At 25.1% G+C, this 23,513-nt stretch overlaps 2 protein-coding genes and 1 non-coding gene across 6 annotated transcripts in view; 1 reads left to right on the plus strand and 2 right to left on the minus strand.

Moving 5' to 3' along the window:
- LOC132917074 (uncharacterized) overlaps positions 1–13,796 on the plus strand; it is a 28,470-nt gene extending 14,674 nt beyond the window's left edge. For all 4 annotated transcript variants that reach the window (XM_060977615.1, XM_060977616.1, XM_060977614.1 and 1 more), the window contains 3 exons: positions 10,495–10,659; positions 10,918–11,038; positions 11,719–13,796. In XM_060977615.1, coding sequence (XP_060833598.1) covers positions 10,495–10,659; positions 10,918–11,038; positions 11,719–13,422 — 1,990 coding nt within the window. In that variant the 3' untranslated portion in view covers positions 13,423–13,796. The remainder of the gene's footprint in view (positions 1–10,494; positions 10,660–10,917; positions 11,039–11,718) is intronic.
- The window catches only part of LOC132928175 (calcium uniporter protein, mitochondrial), a 71,996-nt gene that overhangs the window by 36,113 nt on the left and 12,370 nt on the right, over positions 1–23,513 (minus strand). The window contains exon 2 of the mRNA XM_060992658.1: positions 19,595–19,712. Within this exon, the coding sequence (XP_060848641.1) occupies positions 19,595–19,712 (118 nt within the window). The remainder of the gene's footprint in view (positions 1–19,594; positions 19,713–23,513) is intronic.
- Positions 6,705–6,786, minus strand: Trnas-aga (transfer RNA serine (anticodon AGA)). Its single transcript has one exon. It is a non-coding gene; the product is annotated as a tRNA-Ser (tRNA).

The raw sequence follows: 23,513 nt of genomic DNA on the forward strand, positions 1-23,513 counted from the left end.
ATCATATTCCGCAACGGTATACGTATAGGTACCACAATTACGAACGATAACCCACGCCGCAGCTAGACCGAAAAATCATTCGTGTTACTGTCTCGGAATTGAATTTAATATTTACTTATTCGCAAATACATCACGTAATAAACTCACAAACCGGACAAAAGCTGTCAGGCATGGTCTGCTCGGTGCAGCATAATAATATTATATATTTATAATTTATATTATTGCTAGGCGGCACAATATGATCGCGACTCGCGAGCGCAACAGAATCTCAATGTGCGACCGTCGACCCGAGACGTGCGGGCGACTACGGCACTACGCTTTATATAAATTGCGATTTATGGCACACGAACCTATAGATTAATACAAATAAAAACAAATTCAACCAAATAACTGTGTGAGAAAATTGATCATTATGTAATATTGTATGTGTAAACATAATTTGACGACGACATGATGATTTCTGCCATAAAGTAATGCCCCATGATTTCCGTCGACAACTGGCACTCGTCAATCGCATCAAGACTATGACATCATCAATGCACAATAATATTATATGATGCATATTTATCTACAGTATTCGAACGCGAAAACAACTGCACAATCGACTGCATGTTATCAAAGTTGTACAGATTATTATCGACAGCTGATGCGAACGTTGATTATTAATATTTGTGAGAAAAATATTAAGTAAGTTTACACGTGCGTTCCGCTTGATGAATAGAATTCGTGTTAGCAAAATCACCAGAAAAGTGCCCAGGAAAGGGATAATGACATAGTTTTAAGGATAACAATATGGTTTTAATTTGATTCATTTTTTATTTTATTGTATAACTATTGCGGGTATAATTGACAACACCTATGAAAATGGAAAATTTGATTAGAGGCATCCATATAGCTAAATTAATACTGATAAGTATGCCATACAATATCAAAAGGCGCGTGCGAAAAATTCACAAATATAATATAATATATATATTATACCATACCACGTTGAGGTAAACAAAATTCTCCAAAGTCAAAAATTTGCATTATAATATATACCTAAGACACGCCATTTGTGGCGTGTAGGTAATAAAGGTACAATATTATATATATATTAGTATTATATTTTTTGTCGATATCGCTTTCACCAAAATGTCTCCGAGTCGTCACAGCCTCATCGCGCGATAATCCAAAGAATAATATATTATTAAGCAAGGTCGCGCGCGCACTGCTATATTCACTTTAAACTTTAGTCACGGTATACATTTCTCTGGGTTTACGTAACGTATAGGTATGTCTTACTATATGTTTCATAGCACATCGAATCACTCGGCTTGATAAAAATGCACTTTTCACCGTCAATACAATTCTATAATCAATGAAATTTTTTTTTCTGTTCTACAAATTTCCGTTTCACAGCTAGACTAGTTTATGAGTATTAATGAAATTTTTTATAAAATAAAAATAAAATTCGACTGTTGATTCATATAAAATATATTGTTAGTATAAGTACTGATAATTTTGAATTTTACGATAATAATATGCATATAAAAATTGGCAAAGTAATACTTTTTTTACATAAATTATTTCACACATTTAACTCAATATTACATGAGTAGTATATACAGAATATTGAATAATGCCTGTATCTTAACACCATATATGACTGCATATGGGATAGACAATAATGATACAATATGTACTTAAAATTTATGAATACCTACGGAATAAAATATATATATATTTTAATGTTAACTACGAGGACGATAAAGTATTAAAAATGTATAACCAATCAAATATTTTTAGCACTATAGTAATTATAATATAGACAACTATATATACACACCTAATACCTAATAGCCACCTAATTCTAAAAAAAAACATCAAGGTATAGATACGCCATTAATATATAATATTGTTCCAACTATGTAATATACTGAGTAACAAAAATTTATTTATTTTATTCTAATCCTATAAATAAGGAAAATTAAAACAAATATATTTCCAACTACTACTAGTATTTTTTTTTTTTTTTGGCTTATTCCGAGCTGTAGGTCCATCGCCGCTTCTACTCACCTCTCCATACTTCTCTGTTCTTCGCCAGTCGTTCTCCCTCTCGTATTCCCATGAGCTTAAGGTCATCTCTGTCTCGGTCAGACCATCGTTGTCTTGGTCTCCCTATCGGCCGTTTCTTGTCTGGTTTCCATAATATGATGTTATGCACTATTTGGCACTCCGCTCTCCAAACGTGTCCAGCCCAGCTTATCGGTCTGCTTTTAAGAATTCCTACTATGTTTGTTTCGTTGAATATTGCCCTTAATTCTGCATTAGTTCATCGTTCATAAGTGTTCTCCTCGTTTCTTTTGGGCCCATAGATTCTACGCAATATTTTTCTTTCAAATAGTAGCAGTCTTTTTTCGTCCGACTTTGTTGATGCCCACGCTCCACAGGCATACAGGACTATAGGTCTAATGAGCACTTTATACTATCTTAGTTTTGTATTTCTGGACAGTAATTTTGACTTGAATAATGGTACAAGCGCAAAATAGCACTTATTTCCTGCCGTAATTCTCCTATTAATTTCTTCGTGGCTATTTGCTTGTTGGTTGATATCTACTCCTAGGTACTTGAAGTTTGATACCTTTTCGAAGGTAAAGTCTCCAACTACTAACGAATCTTGTACATGTTCTCTTCGTGATATTATTAAATATTTCATTTTTTGCTCATTAATTTGTAGTTCAATTTCTTTCCCCTTGCTTATTAGTTTTTCTGCCGTCCGTATTATATCTTTTTCAGTTCCTCCTATAATTATTACGTCGTCCGCATATGCTGTTAGTGTAATTTGATGTCCTTCTCCTATGTTCAGACCCGTGCCACCAACAAGTACTTCTCTCACTACTGACTCTAGGGTTGTGTTAAATAATGTAGGGGACAAAGCATCTTCCTGCCTAAGACCTGTTTCTACCGAGAAATCTTCAGATAACTCTCCGTTGAACTTAATTTTGCATTTAGAGTGCTGCACGCATGCCTTTACCAGTCTCACCAATCTTGCAGGGATCCAGGGATACTACTAGTATTAATTGTGTGAAACAATACTAGCCAGATAAACTTGTAATTTAAATATATTATATATACAAAATGATTTACCAAACATGCATACCACAGTTTTTTCTTTTACAATTAAGTTATTAGTATTCACTATTAAAGAAGTGTTCTATAACGATACAAACTTATTCTTTCCCATATAAGAACCAATTTTTTTTTAATGTTGATGTATCTAAATCAACATTTGAACGAACAGTTTCTGAGTTATTATTAATTCTAAGGATAATAATCTTTAAAAATGGTTTTGCAAAAATATAAAACGGATGTAATATTGGAAGTAACGGTTTTTTATACATAAACATTTTTAAAATCATAAAATATAATACTATATAGGTAGATCTTTTCTTGTTTTGTTTTTCATGTAAATTTAAGATGTATTATCTATAAAAATATATTTTGAAGATTCATACAGAGGTCGAGATTCATAATTTATGATAAATAATTATTTAATAGTATAACACATATATATCAATTGAAATAATAACTTTTAAAATCAGTTTATTTCTGAAATCTTTTAAACATATTTTTGTTCATAAAACATTCATAATTTATTCTTGTTTATATGTTTGTTTGTTATCTATGTATAGTTTTCAACAACATTATGAACAGTAAATAAATGTAATAATGTTTATATGGAAAAAGTAATTTAAGTATTTTGTTATGATATTCCCAATTTTATAAAATACTACGTAGCTATATAAATATATATATATATATATTATAAAAAGCATAATAATAAATTAAATATGGTATCCTAAACAGTAATCAGTTTAAATCTGCATGCAAAGTAAAAATTAAGTATAAAAAAACAATACCCAAAGCAATATTTACACGTGTAATCAGGTTATACATCTAGCTAAAGTATAAAATAAATAACTGTTTATCTAAATTAATATGAAAAAATGAAATAAATAAAATATATTATTTCCTAAAAAATATTTGTTTATGCTATTATTTTTAAAACAATAAATAATAATATAAAAGATTTTGATGCAATATATAGGAATGAAATTATATTTTTAAAAATTCTTACAAATTTGAAAAAAAAAATCATGAATTTAATTTGTAAACGAACAAGAAAATTGTTTTAGTCAGTTATCCAGAGATAGTATAAATTTATAATTTATTATTAAAATATTTTATTTATAGTTTTGTAATTTTATAATACTCTTTCACTCAAAGATTTATTCATTTACAACTCTTAAATAATGTGTTACAATATTTCATGTTATATTATCTTAAAAAATATTTGAAATCTTTTTAGTCAAAAATTAACTAAATCTTAATTACTAATGTTAGCTTAGTAATGAATTTTTGAACTTTACTGTTAAATATTAATACAATATGAACATTTTTATATTATATGAATCGTTTCGTGATTAATTATACCTATAGTTGATGTTAAAGCATTTTGCCATCTAATGTTTTGCTTATGTAAATTTAGTTTTATAACTATGAAATTCAGAAAACTCATTTCCCATTAATTTAAATAACAGTAGCTATACAGTAGTTGTGCTTATTTTAAATTCCAAAAGCTTACTTTTGTTAGATTACAATTTTTCCCAAAAGCAGCACTAGAAACAAATTAAAAATATAGCCGAACAAGGTACATATATACACAGACCATCGCGATAAAATTGCATGTTTTATATACAAATATACACTGTAACTTACAACTTTCTATTTTATTAAGTTTTTTATGGTTTATTTATAAGTCACTACCTACAGATGTGAGAAAATATATTCGTCTTTAAATGTACGGCATTTCTGTTAACGTAAGCATGTAGTTTGTAGATAACAGAATCGATATAATATACCATACAAATTATAAATTTACCACAAATGCGGTCGTCTTCATAGTCGCCTGTGACCTTTTAGAATTGCACAAGTGGTGGTGAAAAAAATGTTAACACATGCAGAAAAAGTCAACTTTGTGATGGTATGCTTTGTCATTATTTTTAATGGATCTATTAAATAAATCGTAGGTATTATACCTACTACTGACTGTATCAGTTTAATCAAGATGAAATTTTATTGTAACAACCAAACTTATATATTCGATGTAGGTACTTTTGAATTTTTTTTACTCAAAAGCCAAAGGATATAGACAAAGATTAATGTTGTATAACAAAGAATCGAAATGTATAATTGAATTAAAGTCAGTGAAAATATAGGGTTGAACTAAAAGAAACATTATTTTAAAACTCATTAAAAACAAATCATTTACGTTTTTGATGATTATATAGGTAAATAGGTACATTCATAAAGTAATAAAAAATAAAACAATTTTATGACGATATTATAAATAAGGTTAGGTTACTACTTAAGTAAACAAAGAAGTCATCAAAGTATTTTTAAATTATTTTAAAAACAAACTTCTTATGGTAATTGTTTAAATTTCTGCAATACAAAATGCTTAATTAAATTACAATAAAGTTAGAATACCAATACATGCTAATATTAATTTTGAAGGAGGAAATGACATTTCTGAGATAACTGAATTCTATAGGTTTTTTTTAAACACTACTTAACGTGGGCAAAAAATAATAGCACAAAATATTTAAATTTTTAGCTACAGTCTCTACTCACTAAAATACCAATGAAAAATAAAGTTAACCTAATAAATAAATATAATATGTACAAAACATAAATTATATATATATAAGTACTGCTTTTTATTTGGCAATACATTAAATATTTTTGATTTTAAGCATAATATATATTATATGGGATACATTCAGTTTTGAAAGTTCAGAAATAAAGCAATTTAAAAGCATGTATGTTGGAAAAATATTAAATTACAACCCCACCAAAATATATACGCTGCATACGTAACGTAGAGGGTAAAAGGTCTGAACATAATCGTTCTACTATTATTACGTGTTTGTGATACTTCAAAGTCAGACATCTTAAAACAGTCGGTGGTCAGGTCAAACAAAATAATAAAAAATAAACTCTATATAACTATAAAAGTTCAAAGTTGTTTTGTGGTGAAACCGTCCAAGTAAGAATTCAGAGAATTCACGCGCGTGACATAGTTTATTTGACATATTTAAAAATGTTTACCAAAATCGATCGCTAGGTACTCATACTTATTAGTTATTTTTAATATGTTTAGATATTTTAAGTTAATACAATTACATTTTCTATATACTTTTTAATAATTAAAACTCATACAATTATAAATTTGACAATTTATTTTAAAATCTACATTAAAAGGCATGCATTATCATTGTCTTACAAAAGTACAACACACAAATTTGCATTCTGCAAAGCCAAAAATAGATTATCTAATATTTAAATTGACATAAAATAATCAAACCATATCACAATTTAAAAATATACATCCTCCTAAACAATTTTAATTTTGTAAAAAACCAACGTAAAATATTCTTATCTTAAAATTCTGTAATAGGTCTGTAATAGGTCTGTTCACTCCAATAGAAGCTAAAATAACAATTTTTATGACCGCAATTAGCTGTTGTACTGAATTATAAAATTATATGCTGGTTGTGATGTGGTTTGTAAGGACTAAGTAAGCAAATATATAAATATTTTAATAAAATATTAATTTAAAATTCTAAAAAAATGTACTTATCGAAAACATAAAAAAAATTCGCAGTCGGTAGGATTCGAACCTACGCTCCCAGAGGGAATCTGATTTCTAGTCAGACGCCTTAACCGCTCGGCCACGACTGCTCGGTGTGAGTGATGTGAGAAATTAGTATATTTAACAAATACACGATAAATATACTTAATGAATAACTTTTTTAATTTGACATTCAAAACATATTATAAACATATCTATCTAACTATCATATTATTAAGCAAGTGTTTTTAAATCATAACAATTCTGTAAAAGTAATGTATTATAAAATTAAAGTTATAGAATAGATTTATCCGATAAAATCTTTTTTTCATAAAAACCCTTGTATTTAATGAGGTAAGATAAAAATTAAATTGATATATTTTTCAATTTATATCTATACTTCTCTTGATAATAATTTAATACAGGTAAATTTGAGTGCTGATATTTATAGTAAAAGTATATACTATACATATATAATTATAAGAAATATTGAATCAAGTATAAAATACTTTTTTCGGAATATTATGTAAGCAATATGTAATAATAACTATTAGCCATTAGGTCATTAAATAAGTACCCATTAGATATTTAATAAAAAAAAAAATAATTTAAATCCACCCTTGTGAAAGGAAAATGTTAATATATTTTTTAATATATTCTTACAAAATAAACAGCATGGAAACCCAAATAATAAATACTAAATATTTAAAGTAGTTCCTTCATATTATATATTATTATGCGGTATATAATATATATTAATATTAATAATTTTGATAATTTTACAATATTTGACAACACTGTTGATTACAAAATCGGAAATGATTATTTGATTTTAATAATCATTTTTGTTATTATTTTAGTTGTTCACCTAAATTGGTTAAAACTAAAAACTAATACAACAGTGTTCCAAATTACTGTATATTTTATATTACCTACAAGTCTATTATAAAATTATAACATTACTAATAATATACTATCTAACTACCTAGTTTTGATATCAATATTTTGTATTTTCAAAAAATAAAAATTCAATTGTTTTTCCATCCATAAAAATGGTATAGTAACCATGTACAATAGAAAAATATTATTCTATTATACGTATAGATAAAAATATATTTAAAAATTATGAATTATTTTTAATTTAATTTATATAATAATACATAAGTACAATCTGCAAATCTAATATATACAATCACCAATAACTAAGTACCTAGTTACAATATGCAAATACAATAATAATATTATATCATATTACATGAATTGATATTTATGAAAAATAGCATAGTACACCCAATAACGGCACTTAATAATTTGTTAAAGTTATACATAATCCCAAATTGTAGGTTAATTAAAGTTTAAAAATCTGTGGCACATTTAAATCATTTAATAAATGCCATTTATGAAAGTGTAAAAGTAATCAAATATCAATGACATAAAAATTATTTTTTTTGACAACAGATATACATTGGTTTACATTTATATTGGTTATAGGAATACCGAATAATATCATGATTTTTATTATGCATTCAGAAAAAAAGGTATATAATATTTTATATTATATATAAGATATAATTCATAGAAAAAATTATTAATTATTATGACTAAACAACCAACATCGTACCTAATAGATACCTACAGTTAGGATGGATTCAATAGGCGTTAGTGTACAATAAATTGCCGACTACAAGGCGTTAAGACTTAAATAAATTATGATCCAAAAGTAATAATAACATTTTCATGGAAAATAAAACCAAACAGAATACAAAAACTTAGTGATACTCAGTTAAAAATTGTCTCATTTTGTATATCTTGGGAAAAGCTAGTGTATTATTATTCTAAATTTAGTAGGTAGATAAAAAGCTTATGAAAAAAATCAATCATGAATTCGGTTTATGATCGATTTTGAAAATTGTTAGTGATCATAAAAATAAAAAAGAAAAATATTTATAGTGTATTGAATATAACATATACTAAATGAAAAACTAAAAAAAGAATATAATTATAAAATTTAAAAACTTTCTGTAAGTCGTACCTAGGTAACAAGAATTTTAAAGATTCGTCAAAAAAATTGTTGATCGAAATGTTCAACAATATATAACATTCGACAATCGCTAAATAAAATTATTATCCGCTTAGCATACTTTTGTATTATATATAATTTAAGCTCTTCTTATATTATATAACTTGTATTTATAATATTTTCTCAAATTTTATCAAATTAATTACGAGTAAGCACTATAATATTATAGTACATAATTATTAATTACATTACTTCAATTTCAATAAATTCATCAACAGTGACAGCACCAGATATTTTTTATTAGTGAGAGGCATTTATGTTTTATGTATCACTACTACTTGATCACCCATTAATTTGTTTATACATTATTTTTAAAAAAGTATGGCTAAAAATGTTTTGTATAAAATATGTAATATTTCTAATTAAATAATCAAAAAATTTACAAGTGTGCCATTAATATTAACTCTATTAAGTATATTTGTTTCTAAATGTGAAAAAAACATATTTAATTTGAATATAACAATCAAACTTAAAATAATATAACTCAAGTCTAAAAACTCTTTAAAGTAATTAATACTATTTTATATATTAATAATGATATACAATTTGTGTATATCTAACTCATATAATATTAAAATTTATAATATATATTACTATAGACGAAAAGAATATTTTGTAAATTATTATATTAATTATAAAAATTCAAAATTTTAATAATTTTAATTAATTAAAATGTTATAAAAATAATATAATTATATAAATTCTATTTTATCTAAAGTATAATATATATTAAGTATGTGTGTTTATTATCAATAAATATCATAATAACTAATATCATGTAATTTATGTATTTCGTGTTTAAATAGATGTTAAACTAAAAATAAAATCACCATATAGCCCATTTAGCTATTATTTTACCAAGATTTTACTAGGATTTTACAAACTTAAGGTACTAAGGTAATAAAGGTACCATCCATTATGTAATATCTACTATACATTTTTAATAACAGTCGTAGAGTTACGAATAACTGCAGCTTATTCCTTTACAAAAACTTTTAAATAATATAGACGAAAGATGCGTCTTATCTTAAAGTAGGTACTACTACACTTTAAAATACTAAATTCATGGAAAATGGGAGACGCGTTTTTTTGTATACCATAAACCGATGACGTTCGAAAATAAAATAATATAACATTATATAACGAATAACGATTGACTTATAACAAAAATGTACTATGATTATGCCAATGATATATGTAAAATACAGATTTATTTCTCCGAAATATCATTATATTAATATTGTTCATCATAACTCACTAAATGCAATAACAGACGGCGAAAACCATTATAGATGATACGAAAGCATGGCAGAAGTAGATTTTTCTTAATATTAAACACTAACTCATTTAAAATAAATCAAAACAGCCAAAATAATGACCTATAGTACTAGTTTTACCGCAGCCATGTGCACTTACGGTAGTTAACTGGTTAAAACCGTATTGGATTTCTTTGGGGGATGATACTTCAGAATTGGCGTCGAAACCGTAATCAAAATGTATTAAATGATGACACGGTACGGTTTTTGTGTTGCGCAATAAAAATGATAAATAATAATAGATCCAAAATAGCTCGACAATGGCACCACTGAACTGAGTAAGAACATAAATGAATGTTTGGTAGGATAATACGCAATATATATATTAATGCAAAAAGAAAATCTATGTACTAAACATAAACAATCAATATAATATTATAAAAAATTGAAAAATAATTTTATAAAATGATATATTCTTATAGCTATATACAAAGCGACCCAGAAGGATTTTCGCCTAGAACAGATGATGAAGATGAACAGTTCTTCCATCGGTTCTGTTGGGATCAAAACAGGAGGCCTGACCAAGAACTAATACCTAGGGTGAGATTGAAGACACCGTATAGAACACCACCACTTCTTACTATAAGGTAAGGCAAATGATAAATGGTATTAAATTTATCACAGTCCCAAGAGATATCATACATATATAGACTATATTTTTATAGGAAAAAAATTAATTAAGTTATGATTAATGGCTTTTTTGGTTTGGGTAAAAAAAATAATAAACAGTCGTAGGTTTTTAAAATAATATTAAATTTTATTCAATTATAATTTTTAATGATGATAAAAATAATAGGTTGAAACATTTATTTGTTTGTAATGATTAATGAATATGTTTATTTTAGTCGTATGCTGAAAGAGTTGGAAAACGAAACAAAGAAAAAGAAAATGGAAGTAGTTCCGAGGTGTAGAACTAGATCAGCATCAGCATCACGACCAAAGCTCAGACAATACATACCAAATGAGGTAATCGTAAATCATAAACAGATTATTTCAAAATAAAAGTTATTGTTTCGTGTAAAAAAACTATAAAGCTCAACATTTAATGGTGTTATTTATATAATATATTTATGTTTGTGTTTATAATATATTAATATGCATTTGAATTAGATAAACTTGAATGTAAATTAGAACCCTTTATTTTCGTCTGTGTGTTAGATTAGATAAATTATTTTTGATAGCAGAATATTTGTATTTAATTTAATGGAAATTCATTTGAACGTACGGTATGTACCAAAAATGTTAATAAAATTAAAAGTATAACCATAAAACACAACTTATAAATTATGCAAACGTTTTCACAGTAAATATCACGATGAATGTTCATCGTTCTTCGAATTATATTTTAATTTATAAAATAAAAAAAATAAGTTAGTTTTTTTTGTTTATAAGTTTATAAACTTAAGAATTTAAATGTAGTAAAGAATTTGTATAAATCTTCTTTTTAAAATTCAAATGACCATAGAACCATTAACATTTTTTTATTATTACTATAGATATAATAATATAAAATAACAAATCGTAAACATAAAGATATGATATAAAAATTTGAAGATTTTAAAATAAACCTAATTATTGTTTTAAATTAATATTTTAAGATTATAGTTTTGAAAAATACTAGTTAATTTTCATAACTTTTTTTACAGAATGCACCATTGGCGAAACGTTTCAATCGTGTAGGTCAAGGAAATAGATGTACAAGCCGATATGAAATTTATAATTCAACTACTAGGCCTTTTGGAAAAAGTTACCGAGAGATGATAACTTCATCTGATATTAAAACAAATCAAGAATCTACAGATACCAATGAAAGCAGTACCGAGTCAACTCAAAGTGCATATGTAACTTGTTCTTCAGAAGTTGAAACATTAAATATAACTGGATTTCAATGTGTAGATGAAAATTCGGCTAAACACCAAGTTACTTTACAGACTACAGTGGGTGAAGATTTAACAGAAGCAAGAAATTATAACGTTAAACCTAATGATCATGCTAAAGTAATTGAAGAAAAGTTCAAATCAACAGAAATGGTAAAAAAGGTGGATGAAAAACGTCTTATGTACAAAATGCCAACAACATCTACTTGGAAAACTTATCAAGAAGAACAACTGACTTACGAACCAGAAAATCAACAAGTTCACAAGGAAGTCGTTACCAGATCTAGAAGTTTATATAATCTGCAAGAAGAACCTGTCGAGATATCAATAAACAAGCCACCAACATTAATAAAAGCGACATCAGAAAACCATTTGTTTGAAAATAACATGAAACAAAAACCAATAATTATACAAACAACCCCGTCAAAAAAATATAGTAGTGCTATTAATTTAACTCTTGAAAAAGAATCTTCAAAATCCAACAAAAACATTAAGTATAAATCTCAATCTGATTTATGTATAAACATTGAAGATCCACCAACCCTTGAAAGACCTAAATCAATGGACTTCCTTATCCATAAAGAAAATAAATCACACACAGAAACATTGAAAAAACATTTTTATTATCACCCTCTTAAGCCAAATAAAAAACTTAATGATAATGAACTGCCAGATCCAGATAAAGTACTAAGTACAAGACAATTATTTCAAAAAGAGCTAAAAATACCACTACCACCAAGTATGAATAATCAAAATCCAAAAACAGGACCAAGACCGACACAAGAAGTACGAGTTATTCCAGAAACATACAAGTCAAAACTTAAAAAATGTGTGTCTGTCGATATGGGAACGAGTATACACAATAGATGGACGGATAGCGGAAGCATTTCATCAGGAGTAGGCAGTGAAGCAAGCTTTGACACAGAATCATCTGAGACGAATCAGCGGGCTGACGGATACAGCAGTGACGACGAAGATTACTTAACAGACAAAACAACTGTAGAAATAGTTGGAAGACCAGTATCAGCTGAAATACTTAATAAAATTAGAAAATTTGGTACAAGTGTTACTTATTATGGCGGTAAGGTAATATCCAGCACCAGAGGAGAGGTATGCAGTCCTATGACAATGACTATTATGGATGAAATAAGACATCAAAAAGAAGAAAATGTAAAGCTTAGACTAGTAAAAAGTAATAGCTGTGGAAGTAGAATTGAATTAATAGAAGAACACAAACGAGGTGAAAAACAAGTGGAAGCCATACAAGAAGAAGAAGAAGACGACGATGACGAAGAACAACGAAAAACACCAAGTCCTCAAATAACAGACGATAATTTGTCAAAACTATCAAGCGCATCTTCAGATGATATGTCATGGAAAGCTTTAGTAGTTATTAGAAAGAAAATGAGTACCATACCAGTATTTGACATGGAATTTGAAGAATTTGAAATATTAGATGACAAAAATAATTAAAACTTAAATGATCAATTTCTCTAAAAATGTCTTTGTATTATTACTATTATTTGAATATAATATAAAATATATTATTATTCTTAATACTTCTTAATTATAAATAATAGTATTGAGCAGATATTCTTTGTATACAATTATATAATTATATTTTATTTAAATCTACTAAAATTGTTTAAATCATTTGATATACAGTTAATTATATTATTATTTTTATCATTTTCAATAATTGTAAATAGAAATAAATATTATAGATACATGTATTCATAGAAATGTCTTTTGAAAATAAAAATTCTAAAACAAATAATTTTAATATTTTGGTTATAAATAACACTTTTAATGTTTAAATAAAACTATCTTTTGTGCAAATTATATAATATACTAGCATTTAAAGTTTCCTGTGAGAAATTTAGTTCATACATATATTTTCAAACATATATTGTTTATTGATTTTAGATTCAAAGTAGAACGATAAATGTATTAAATTTACAATAATGTGTGTTATATTATGTGTATATCAATGTACACATAATATAATAGAAACAATGCTCCGACTTTCAATTTCTATATATTTCTTTTTGTAAGAAAGTAAAATTAGATAGAATTTTAATTAAAGAAAAATTAAGAATTACCAATACTTTTCAAAATAGTCGGAAAAACAAAAAGAAATTATGGAAAAATCGGAATTTTTTCGTAAAACTAAGATTTGATAGAATTGAATTATTTTGATATAATTTAAAAACAAATTAATGTCAATATTTAAAATTTTCACCAAATTTCTTTATTAGCATTTGCTATACACTGTATAATTTTTAAAAAATTTTACTCATTTAGAGTATAAGAGTTACTAATAAATATTTTCAATTTATTTTAAAATAGACATTTAATATTAATAGAAAAATTGTTGATTAAAAAAGCTTAAAAATTTAATTCAATGTTCCTCATAAGTTTTTATTATAGAAAAATACCAATTTAAAAATATTAAAGATACATAAGAGCAATTTTTGTTTTATAAGCATTTCATGTTCAAATTTTGACAAAATTCATTAAATCACAAAGATTTGCAAATTATTTTGTAGTTAAATAAATGTATATAATGTTCATTCTTTGTAACAAAGAATTGAAAATAGAATACATGGTTACTCATAAATAATTAATACTAAAACTAAACAATCTATAATTTGCACTAAGTTGGATATTTATTTACGAAAATAACGGTTTTAATTATAAAATATTGTTCAATTAAATTAAAAATGTTCACGTTTATCTATCATTATAGTTTATATCCATAATGACATTATTCAACATTTATATTAATTTTATTATATTTCCTATTTATACTACAAACCTATTCAAATTGTTTTACGGTAAGTCGATATCCCTAAGGGTTAATAACAATAACATAATATGATATACATTATATATATTAATATGATAATTGCAAATATTTTTGGCAAAAATTAATGTTAACTACAATTTTACTAATAGTAAAATTAATTACTGTTATAGAAATATAAATATATCATAAGATATTATATAAGATTTATATAATAATATAGGACTCCGCTCAAAATCGTTTTTAGCAATTATTTATAATTGAATTAAAAATAACAAATATACCTTACAATAACCTACTAAATGACGATCACTCGAATCTTTATGTACATCAAAGTGGTAACTTACTATTCCCCCTTTTTTAATACTTATGGTTGTAAGCATTTATGTATTTTTATAGTTTAGCCTAAAAAGTAAAGGTTTTAATCTTGATTAATATTATAAAAAGACACCTTTGTAGAACTAATAATAAAATAAAGCAAAAATTTGAAATAAAGATCAATTATAAAAATTAAGTTGATTTAATTTTAAATTACCAAACATTAGAAAAATGTAAATATTTTTTAATAACTAGAAAATAAAAATATTTTAATTTATTATTAACCTAGATAATTAAAACAATTCTAGGGAAAATTATTATACATTGTATATGTTAAAAGTTATAATACACCTGTCAGTTATATAAAATCTATGTTTAGGTAACCATTTAATTAATTAAATTCATTATTATATTATTAGTCATAAAATTAACCCTAATAACTTAAGCAAACAAACTATAAATTCTAATAATTGTTACGAATTTGCATTTTGGGTAGTAATGGGTACTGTAAGTAGTAAATTAATATACTTATGATAATATATAACTTGATATGTTATTATAAATAAATTATTCAATTATTGTAAGTACATATTATAAATATATTCCAAAATATATGTCTGACTAGATAAATACGAATACCACCTACACAATTTTTTATATTCAAATATTTTAATTACATATTAAACATATGTCATGTTATATACATCTTTATTTATTATTATACATAATATTATTATCAATTTATATTTATCTATTAATTAAATACGCCCTTTTTAATTACAGCGTTTTATTTATAATAATAAATAATAAACAACTAAGATCCTTATATTTTACTTTTATCATACATATAGTGGTGACATGCAAGTATAAACTTATGTTTAAACTTTAAATAACTAGGTACATGCAAGCTTACTACGAAATATATTTTTGGGTTGTATATGTACTGATAAATGTAAATATTAACTTATTTCAACTTTGGGTAAGAGTTATATTTGTCAAATCGTCAAGTTTAATCATTAAAGTTTTCAAAAAGGTACGATATAATAGTTCTTGTATTTAATGCAACGATAATGTAAAATATAAATACAACAAAACTTTTTAAAAATAATAACATATTATGTTCAACAGAGAGAAAATAATTTAGAACTAATACAAGTACTTAGTCAAGGCCGTAACTGGAAATTAATTTCGTGGGGAGGGGGGGGGGGGGTTAAGCTAAAAAAATTGTGGTTTGATTAAAACAGAAATTGAATTAGTTATTTTACTACAACATAACATAACATGAAAAAATTTCGGGGGAGGTTTAAACCCCCAACCTCCCCAGGTACGGCCTTGTACTAAGTATTGATCAGTTACGCATACACCAGATCATTTTTATATTCATTACATTTTCAATTCTAAGTACCGGAGGTAAAAAAAAAAAATACATTTACAAACAGTTATAGTTATTTTTTTAGTTATAATTTTATTAGGCGAAAAAATTATCGAAAAAAAAAATTAATAGGTAAGTAATTTGAATTTTAAGTAAATTCTACTGCTTAATTAAAGATCACGTTCAATATTAACTTTAACAAAATAATATAAGCTTTTTAAAAATCTAATAAAAGTAAATAAGTTATATGAATTTAAAGTGGCATAAGGTGTCTAATATGATTTGAAAATATGTATTTATTTGGCATGCAGTCATATATTCAGCGATAACTATAAAAATATTCACTTTAGACAATTATTATGATATGAATATTTAATCAACATTTCAAGTATATACGGTTTTGTTTTGAAATTACGGCAAAATAAAAAAAATTGATTTAGTTAAAAACTGGTTTACGTAAAAATTCTCATTTTTCCTTAATTTATTTTCTATTTTTTCCAATTATTTCAAAAAGTACTGGGAATTCTTAATTTTTAGTTTTTACCCAAAAGTATCAACTAAATTCAATTTTCTATCAGAAATCTTCCTTAAATTTGAAGATCAATGCATTTTCTCATTATAAATCGTATTTACATACCTAAACAAACGAAAAAATATACTCATAATTGAGAATTCGATACATTAGTCGTTCCACTTAGAATTTAAAATATTAAAAGTTTTAAGTTTTACCAACTCAATAGAGTAAAGAATAAATTAACTTTATGTAGGAATATAAATATTATCTACTTGTATATTAATCCAATCAACATAAATTGAAATGGGCTTCGAATAAAATCCGAATATTATGGTTTAGATATATTATTCCAAAAAGTTAATGGTTAACAATGTTTATTTAATCTTAAATAACATTTTAAAATGCTTTATAAATTGTATATCAATTATTTAAGTAATAAGAATAATGTAAATGTTTTCACGTGTTAAACAAAAAAAAAAAAAAAATGAAGATACATTATTTATAGTATAAATATAAATGTTTTATAGTGTTATATACACAACCATTTATATTCATGAAATACTTTAAGGTTAAAATAATCTATAAACATATTTTAAAATCTTTATGAAGATATAAAATCATTTAAATGTGCTGAAATACAATATTTACTTAATTAATACGTATATTATCCTATATTTTCCTTGAACATTTTTTTTTTATTTAGAATAACACTATATTCCGTTTTTCAACAAATATTTAAAACTAAATTTTAATCATAAGTAAATACACTAAATTCAGGCTCATATTGAAGAGGATTGCCTTCCCTGGGTGAAACTTAGAGAGCAATACATTTTTACGAATTTGTTTTGGATTTAAATATAGCGTAATATGATGTGATTTGCCGAGTTTCAAAAGAGCATTTTATTATTATAATATTGTATACATACAAAAAATTCTTACTAAAAAAAATATAATAAATACTATTTTTATAAAGAACCATCTGGCTATAAAATATATTTTGATATAAATTACGTATTCTTTTTACTAAACAATAAAAAAGATTCAAAACTATATAAATATTATATAGGTATAATGTATATAATATACAAGGATTTATATTTTATACTTATTATACATTTTTTATATGTTTAACACTGTGTAGTGGACATAAATCTAAGTCTCAGATTGCCACAAGTCCCGAATTGAACTGGTCTACGAGAAATGTGTAAATATAATATACGTAAACTATTCTACTTGGTCTGTTACAAATTTCTAACATAAAATATAAATATAAATTATACAATTTAATATCAACTTACAAGTGTACACTATTAAGAGCATAACGATAAAACTAAATAATTATATTATATTTTATATATTTCTATCAAAGTATATACCCAATCTAAATCTAATATAATTGCCCTATATAGGTATTTGTAATCATTTGTATTTTTATATTTGGTGGCTTACTCAAAGATAATTTTTAACTAAAGTGGCCTGCTGAAGAAAAAAGATTGAATATCACTAGCCTGGACTATACTAGTTTGGAAAAAAGCTTCCCCGCCCCATGTCCCGTAAAAGAGCTTTGGGACTGCCAAATGTCCCAAAATTAAATTTCAATATACAATAGTTATTAATTATTATGATATAATATTTTCTTTAATTAAACATTTCTAGTATAAATATGAAATTGTTTTGATAAATGATAAAATTAACAATTTTATTACTCAACTAATTATAACAAAGTATATTTTTAAATTAATTAAATTATCTTTAAGATTTAGTGATTATTATTGACATGCAATCGTGCAGTAATATACGTTCCTTGTTTTCTCATTCCATTCTATGACAGCGAATTTTGTTAATACTTATCGTTTAACGATAATTTTGTCGATTATTCATAACTCATTGCAATTTGTAATATTTTTTTACTTAATAAATTTATGTTTTAGAGATGTAGAGTACCGATCATTGTATATTTGTGTGTAATCTGTATGTGATATTTCAGTTACAATAAAATAGGATGTTTAAGTGGGTAGTATAAACTAAAATTCCATGGTACGCGGTAAATTCTAAATACTGCATTGGTTGCCTTGCACCATATTACATTACATATAGGTATACAGTAGAATCTCGGTAATCCGACTGATATCAGACCACGCTACTGCCGTAATAATGAAAACGGCGGATTAATGAGGGTTCACATAAAAACGCAGTTTTACTTATTGAAAAATTAAAAAAATATTTATTAATTATTAAAAAATGAATAACCTTATTGTACTTAAACGTTAACTGAATAAAGATAAAATATCTAACAGGTTTATTCGGATTTAATCTGTTATTACTTAGTTTTATCTAAAGTTTTATCGTTTACGATAGTAACTTTATATACAAATACATATTGGTACGTTAGGTTAATATAGCCGGATTACTAGACGTATTGGATTATTGAACGACCGGATTATCGAGATTCTACTGTACTATAGTATATGACGTACAGGTCAAGTAATTGTGTTCTTTTTTTTATACTGGACGGAACGGTAAATATATTGATTTTACAATGATGTGTGTACGTAAATGGTAAATGGTATTAATAAAATGCATATACTTAAACCACATGATAAATAATCATTTTTAGTGGTATTTCTTTTTTTACCTGACTTTTCATATGAAGGCTTTAATATTTGTTTTCCTTCATTATCATCGACCGAAAACACTGTAGACATTGAGCTAGACCATCGTCTGCAATGGTGACGACGGCATCGCTGCACAACCTGCAAAAATGCAATTAATAAGATACTATTTGAACGTAATTATTATAAATCATTAAAGGTAGGTACTAAATTTACCATTATATAATGACAACATAAATTTAATATATGATAATTAAAACATTAAAACTTATACACAAGAATATTTATATCAAAAAGAAAACAAATCTAATTATTTATACTTTTACTATTTATACTCGTACATTTAACATAATTTTTTGTATTTTAAAATTTTGAACGTTGGAATCAATGTATATTGGTTTTACAATAATGTCTGATTTTTTCATTTAATTCATTTTTTTCAAATTAAATACATAGTTAATTGTATGAAAATTATAATAATCATTTAAAACCATTAATCGCTGATTATACAGTCTTATATAGCCAATTAAAATAGTATATTTATAATTTTATTCTTTCCTATTTGAATATGAAGATTACTTTACAAATGCAATTTGAATAAAATTTTTTCAATAAATATTAATAAATAAGATATTATACATACATTTTAAATTTCCTAATATCCAATACTTAATTTATTATATAAAAAGCATACGAAATATACAAAAAATCAAATTTTTTAAGTTATAACACAAAGCTCAAAAATGGATAATAAAAACATGGCAAAACAGCTGGGATTTTATACAGACAACAACAAGCTGAGGAACATCGACGTTTCATCTATAGGAGAGAATAAATAGTTATAAACAGAGCCATAATTGGCCACTCCTATCTTACACACTTCTATATTTAATAACTAAGGAACCAAGTCCATCAAGCGACATCAAGCAAAACTCCCCTTACAATTGCACACTTAGGCTTAATTATCTACAGCCCCAAATACCCAACTTTACATCTTCTCCTCAACAGACAACAATCCTACATCACTCGAAGAAGCCCTCAATCAAAACAACACCGCCAATATTTCTAAATTTTTCAAACAAATAGACTTAGGTAGGTAAAAAACTGTAAATATCATATGTTTTCTTTAGTATAGCAAAAATCCATAATAGTATTTATATGTTTCCCTAGGCTAATAATAATTGTTATAAATATTAATAAAAAAAAAAGCTATAACCCTTCGATGTGTACTAATTTAACTTTTATACTCTTAATATTTATTATTAACAATAGCTTATTCAAAGATAGGGTCTGGTGTTTGTAATATTATAGTTCTGGACACTTGGATCTAGAAATCGCGCAAAGTTTCTAGTGTTTCTACTATAATATAGGTATATATACATACAGTTATACAAACGCATTTTATTTTTATTTAGAAAAGAATTTTTAAAAAAAAAAATCATAAAGGAAATAATATGGTCTATTGATTAGAAAGTGAAAAATTAACAATAGTCAATAATATATTATGTTAAGGTTTTCATTATTTTTAAAAGATATAGGTATGCGGGAATCAATTTAAATTTGATATATATGTGAATATAATTTATACACAATTTTTTTTAAGTTTTTTAATTTTTTTTTTTTTTTGATCTTTTTTATATTATATATTGTATTTAATGATTACATCAATATTTTAATCTTTATTTAATACTAAACTTAAGAATACGTTTTCTAAAACTATTGATAAAGATAATAACTAATTGAACAAAATTAAACAATAATAAAAACACAAACTAACTTTTATTGGTACATAGAATATTATTACATGTCGCAATAACAATCATAAATGCAAACTACGTATATATTAGTTAGATATCGTACGCAGTGTGCATGCCCGTTGGTTCATAAATATTTAAGTTGATGGAACGACGATGAAATCGTTTTAATAAAATGTATTATATGTTATATGTATATTGTACGTTGTAAAATAGAAATGTTTATATTATTATGACATAAAAATCATAGGTATTATTGTTTAGCCTGCATCGGATTTATTATATGATAGAACCAACATAATAAATTAATAACTAATAAATAATAAGGTATAATATTTAAAACAATGCATATTTCAAACTTGTGAGTTTAGTGCCATACTGCTATTATTGAGTTGATTACACATTGTACAGTTTTTGGAAAATCACCAAAAAAATAAACTTCAAATTTAATGCCAGTATCTAAATTCTTTAAGTCGACGCCAAAGATAATCTCCATGAACGAACTATAGTTTTGAATGTCAAATTTTAATTATTAAATTAAAAACTCCTACATTAACGCTATTTTAAAGTTTAAAATACATTGCTGGATTTTACGCTTTAATTTAATATAAAAATAATTGTGTCTACGTATATAATATGACCGATAATTTTTTAAGACTTAATTTGCTTTACAGTTACCAAGTAAAATTGAATGCTACTAGCATAAATCGTATTAAACTTAAGAGGACGTTATACCCGCATATGTTGTCTCTGTCTTACCAACGTATATCATAGCAAATTTGCTTTTAGAAGAACACATTTTATGTTATTAGCTTTAATATTGGATCCAATCTACCTATCATCAAACTTATTATTTAAGATTCGTCATTTTTTTATTATTAATATTATAATTTTAAAGTGAGTTATGAACACTTTAAAGTTTTAATATTTTACATAGCTATAACTTACTTTAAAATGATAAAATCAATAAAAGCTTATGACATGTCCTAGATGGCTAGATAATATTTTTACCTTTAACTTTGATAATAGGTAAATTAACTCCAATATTAAAGCTGACAACATAAAATGTGTTTTGCTGAACGCAAATTTGCTATGATGTACGTTAGTAAGACAAAGACAACACATGCGGGTATAACATTCTCTTAATCCAGAATGATAATTATTTATAATATAACTTTAGGTTAACAATATTGCTTGATTTAAACTAAGAATTTAAAAATATTTCATAGTAGTTCGACTTATTTTATTTATTTGTAGAATTAATTTTTTTTTTAATAAAATTATCGTATATTAAAATTTAAATGAAGCGATTATTTTATTATAAAATACATTAAGACAAATATATACCACGGGTAGGTCGTAAGTTCTATATTTAGAACGTTTTTAAAATATTTTAATTCAAGATGAATGGTTGACTAATAAAAGAATAAGGTAGTATGTATATCGAATACTTAGAATATGACATGTAGAGGTTTGAGAAAGGTCTCAATGCATTCAAATATCTCTCAAATCTCAATATACTGTTTTAATTGCCAATGTCCAGTGGCGTAGCCAAGATTGGCAGGATTTATATTAATAAGTTAATACCACCGATGGGGGGGGACGTGGCTACTCCACTGTCAATGTCTACATAATAAACTTTAGGTACTTATAAGTTATTCAGTTTTTATAATATCTATACAAAATATAGTCATTATTGTATATTAAAGCTAAATTTTCCAATGATCTTTATTATTAGTTACTTCTATCAATAATTACCACATCATGTTTTGTGATATTATTTTTATTTAGAAATTTGTTTATCCTCAAACCTGTCTCGCCAGACTCTATGATTTTAAGTTCTCCACATTTACGTCTATAGTAAAATTAATACTTAAATAAATTTGGCCATAATAAAGAATTCTTATTATTAAACTAAATCTACATAAATTATGAATACAATTATTTATTTATTTGAAAGAAAATTCGTACATTTAAATAGTATATGATAATATGACGCCTTCGAAACGCAAAATACACATTTTAAATGCATGTATCGTACTGTATCATGCTAAACGGTGACGCAGTTGTGAAATGGAATATACTAGGTACTTGACCTCGACGCACCACATTAATGACATCACATCCAAATGTGGACATTGAAACCAGTTGGTCATTTTTATTTTTTACTTCAAACTTCAAATGTACA

The sequence above is a fragment of the Rhopalosiphum padi genome, chromosome 1 (assembly GCF_020882245.1).
Source record: "Rhopalosiphum padi isolate XX-2018 chromosome 1, ASM2088224v1, whole genome shotgun sequence".
NCBI lineage: Eukaryota > Metazoa > Arthropoda > Insecta > Hemiptera > Aphididae > Rhopalosiphum > Rhopalosiphum padi.